Source organism: Atta cephalotes (genome assembly GCF_000143395.1).
Source record: "Atta cephalotes unplaced genomic scaffold scaffold00013, whole genome shotgun sequence".
Lineage (NCBI taxonomy): Eukaryota > Metazoa > Arthropoda > Insecta > Hymenoptera > Formicidae > Atta > Atta cephalotes.
In genome coordinates, this window is record NW_012130077.1 from 2,886,032 (window position 1) to 2,891,278 (window position 5,247).

A 5,247-nucleotide genomic window follows, 5' to 3' on the forward strand; every position below is an offset into this window, starting at 1 on the left:
TATATATATATATATATATATATATATATATATATATATGCTTTATTTTTTCTTCAGGATGAAATAAATATTTTAAATGCATTTTTCAGAATAGCGTCTTTGTAATGTTTCTCTTTTTAATCTTCATACTTCAACAAATGTAGAATAATTAATCTTATTAGTAAAATATTCATTACCCTTTTTTCTTTATATATTCCTTATACTAATTTATAGAAAAACAGAAGGAAAGAATATTAAATAATTCACGTTCGTAGATTAATCTGGAGATTATATATAATGCAACACTAGGAGCTTATACTGCTTTATCTTCTTTTATTTATCTGATCTTCGACATTTGCGTTTCACTGTTCTATGATAATGCGTAATACACGTATAAGAATTAATAGAGAAATGCAAACGGGAGAAACCACGCTCTTCACGTAAAACGTACACTTGAAGTATATATGCAATTTATTTATGTCGTACTTTTATACTCGAGGAATATAACTGATAGCAAAAGTGATCAATGCTTTCACGTTTTTGCCACTCAATAGAATGGTACCTCTGATATATATGCTCGCTGTCGTCAGCTTCGACTTTCCCCTTCCATAACGAACATTAAACATCTCACCATTTATTTTTGCTCGTAACTTTATAACGCTGTATATACGTATTCTATTAATTACCATAATTTAAAATAAGTATTATTTATTTTTGAACAATTTACTTTCTATTTTTTTCCGATATGATTTTTTTAAAAATTAGATGCATTTTTTACATTTAATATTTCTTGTGATTATATGCTGTAGAGAATTGCTACTATTTTAGACATTATTATTTCTTCGTAATATGCGTATAGTTACGCCTTTGAATGTGATTTCAATAATCGACGTCAGTGGTGAACCATAACCGCAAATGTAGTTAAAGCTCTAATTAATGAGAGTCCTATTCGAACGGAAGAACGCGGTTCTGGTATAAAACTATTTCCTTCAAGAGATTTCCTTTATGATAAAGGATACTATTTTAAGTTATTTTTGTTTCAATTTATTATTATAAAATGTTAGAACATGTTATTTTTAATTTAAAGTTAAATAAAACGAATTCTTTTTTCTTTTCTTGATAAAAATATTGAGGTATTAATAGACATGAATACATTTCAGTGTATAAAAGAAAAAGTACAAGTTGAGCTTTCGAGATATTAAACTAACAACAATTAAAACACGGGCAATTGAGAGCTTTAATACGCGGTAATTATATTTTTAAACGTAATATGTTTCACTATATGGATAAACATGTTATTCCCCTTACTGGAAATGAAATATTGGAATATCAATAATCATTATTGGATTTTCATAGTGATTATTATACATAGACTCTTTAGTAATTATTATAATAGTAATAGTAATTATTTATTATCCAATAATTGGATTGCTGACGTCAATCCTCAATAGTTTCTGATGGAATGATTATTGATTCCCTAATCAGATTAAAAATTATTGAGGAATGATTATTTAGAATAATCATTCCTCAATAATTTTTGATTCCCTAATCAGATTCCCTAATCAATAATATTGATTCCCTAATCAGATTAAAAATTATTGAGGAATGATTATTTAGAATAATCATTCCTCAATAATTTTTGATTATTGATTTTCTAATCACATTATCCGTAATGATCACTACAACGCATATTTTAACTGTAGTAATATATTTTAACGTGAGCTTTTTAACAATATCTATTGATCAAATATATATTACGCATAAATAGAGAAACTTGTATTAACGAGTGTCATTCCAGCCTTATATTTATTATTGTTGCATTTTTTGAAAAGCAATAGAGATGTGTGAATTAATAAAAACTAGATTTCAGAATGTTCTTATATTTTTTACTAGTACACATTATTACTAGTACACATACATAAATATAAAATAAAATATCCGGCGGGTGTAATAAAAAATACATACAATATCAAATATATTTATGGTTACGCACTAGTCTTAAAAATTAATGATAAATGCAATCTTGGTACTCAAGCCTCTCTGTATCTGAGAAGTCGAGACAATAAAGAGTATGTAATCGATTTAATTCTAATTACTGTTAATTAATTATCTATCTATAACATTGTTCTTGTGCTACACACAAATAGTATGATATTTTTGAATTCCATATTTGTACATATATAATCAGAGGGAAGTAAACCAGGGAGTATAAAGATACATCGGTAATCTGCAAACGTTTGCAATTTAGCATTCCACTATTGTTATGCAAACGAGTAGTAAGACAAGCATGACACGTTGTCGATTTATACGTATGTATCATACACATCGTATGTATCATACCGTATATACAATGCGTAATAATAAATAAAGAAGCATATCATAAATTTTTATGCTCATCTGTATTCTCTGCTCTCTCTTTTTTATATTAATGATTCCTTTGTATTAAATTTCGTTTAGGTCTCTGATTATCTCATCTTTGTCTTATATTTATCATGTTCCTACATGTACATAGGATTCAAGAATGCTCGTTTTATTATACACTTTACGATCTCAGTTTGAATCTGACGTATTCCGAAATTAATGGACGTATTATATAATTAACTCTGATATATTTTAATCTTTGTGAAGGGAATAATCGAATTACTAGCTTGCATGATCAATATCGGACGGGTGGATATATACTTTTGAGAATTTAAATTTTCATTGCATATATAATAAAAATAAGATTGATCAATGGTAATGGCGATAACCATTGTCTTGCTCTTAACTTGATTATACTTTTATACAAAAAGAACAATTTTGCGCTGAAGTATCTAAAAATTTAGCTAAATATAAACCAACGCTTCTAAATAATTTTGTTTAAATCAGCAAAAGTATATAGGATGTTCGAACTGATTGCTTAGAATGTTGAACTTTTTTGCAACATCATCAACTCTTAAGTGTTCCATATAATTATTTTGATGACCCAATAAAATTATTTTCAGATCTGTATATTTAGTTAAATTTTTAGATTTAAATATTTTTTCCGTGTAGATACATACATATATTATACTGCATACAATTATTGCGAGCATTATAAGACACTTATAAATTTTGTAGGTTAAATGATATATAATGTTCATAAAAACCTTATCAACAAATATTTATGTACGTACATTTCAATTACTATTGTAATTTTTATTTCTCTATAGTTGCAATTACAATAATAAATTTCATCGAAAACGGATTTGATATAAAATAATCTATAATTATAAAAAAAACTTGAGTACATATGTAATTATACTTATTTTTTATATATATATTCTCTCTATTTTAATTATAATATTTTTACGTCGAGATTATTACGTGTATATTTATACATCGTAATTGAAATGTATAATTTTTATATTCGTTATTTTTCAAAATCACGAAATTGTGCATTATAGCACTAAGGAAATTGATAGAATTATATTCTAACAAATTTGATTAGTCTGTACATCAATATGTGATATAAATAACTTTGCAGTTTTCCAAATGCTTTGAGGATAAAGTCACTAAATAAGGACTTTTCTCTCGCAGTTACATTCGTATGAGTCATATCTTTTTCAATTACAACTCATCAGAAATTCCCGTAATTTTTTTTCTTGATCTTTGCAAGAAATAATAATTTTTAAAGAATTGCATTGAAATTTGTTGCAACGGTTCAATGATTTATTTTACACATTTCAACAGATTTGAAGCTTATCTAAATATGCTAATCTTAGATTGAATACAAATATCAGTTTAGAAAATTAATTAATTAATTTCATTTATTCATAATAATTATGAAAAATTTATTAAATTTTATTACAAATTTCATTTAAAATTTGCTATTTCTTTCGTTGCAAGAATGAAAGAAGAGAAATTTGAAAAAAAAAACAACAAAAACAGAAGAATATTATAATCTTACATTTTAATATTTTTATATATTTTATTGACTTGATCGATTAATTTTGCTTTCGCAATTATAAAAGTCGCGTGAAATTTAAATTATACGGTATGAAAGGTTGTACCTCGTGGTGGCACGGGTGGTGCAGGCAACTTCTTTGGTATGGCGCCGAGAACCTTGGCATCGTGACTTATATTAACAGCAAGGTTCATATATTCCGGCATTTTAGTCTCGGTGACCTCATTCATGTTTTTCGAAATGTTCGCCGAATCCGTCGGTACATGTTCCTCATCGCATATTGTCTCTTGACCTCGAAGCGCAGAATCGACCTCGTCAACAACGGATTGAGCGAATGGTGGTTTCACTTTCGTGGTGTTGGAACACGCCTCGACGGTATCGTTAATGTGTTCTTCCACGGCTTCCCGATCCACGTGAACAGAATCGTTGGATGTCGATTCGTTACTAGTATAATCTGGAATGCACATTCCTGTTGGTGCGATTGGAGTGAAAATCAATGCCGCCGGATCAATGTTCGTGTAGCTAACAAGTTTAGTCGCTTCGATTTCTTCCTGATGTTTATCTGATGAAACAGCGTTCTGGACGAAGTCGTGATTATTATTCATTGGATGTTCACATAGTGAACTTGGTGTACCCGGTTCTTTCGAAGTATCTATTTTAAACGCTATGAAAATTGAATTATTTATTTTTGAGATCTTAATTATTTCTGTAAATGTAATTATCTAAGTGATTAGATGCATCTTTAATAATTAAAGGACATTTAAAAGATACTAGAGATATCTGAATAATGAGATATCTGAATTAATGTCCGAATTTTTGGATATTCTTTTTCAATTGTTATACTGTTCAGAATAATTAGAAATGATGCTTGAAATAAATAGGAATGAGAGTATTAAATTTTATTAATTTACCATGAACAGGTAATCCCGACGGTGGAAACGCAATGTAATACTCATTATCATTGACTCTGGATGGTGACTGTGTTTGTCGGAGATCAAGGTCACACGCGATAGAGAGACTCGGTGATGGGGAATACCCAGATGCCGGTGAATACCTGCCCGTGAAAGGTTTCGGTGCAGGTGGTATTTCGTAGGATGTCATGCCAGTTTTCTCATCCCCCCTGACATTCTGGAGCTAAAAATAAATTGTGTCTAAATTAACAAAATAAAAATATAAATTTACTATTATTTCATATTCTTTTCAGTACGTAATATCTTCTAAAGATTATATTTTGTTCAAATATAAAATTAATATTCGATTTTAGATGAAAAAGAGAGAGAGAGAGAGAGAGAGGAGGAGAGAGAGAGAGAGAGAGAGAGAGAGAGAGATATATTATATATATA

The 5,247-nt window shown here is 28.5% G+C and overlaps 1 protein-coding gene across 1 annotated transcript in view; it reads right to left on the reverse strand.

The window, feature by feature from the left end:
- Positions 1–3,987: 3,987 nt before the first annotated feature.
- LOC105617511 (phosphoinositide 3-kinase adapter protein 1) overlaps positions 3,988–5,247 on the reverse strand; it is a 20,162-nt gene continuing 18,902 nt past the window's right edge. Inside the window, exons 15-16 of the mRNA XM_012199066.1 lie at positions 4,816–5,032; positions 3,988–4,568 (exon numbers count right to left, since the gene is read on the reverse strand). Of these exons, the coding sequence (XP_012054456.1) occupies positions 3,988–4,568; positions 4,816–5,032 (798 nt within the window). The remainder of the gene's footprint in view (positions 4,569–4,815; positions 5,033–5,247) is intronic.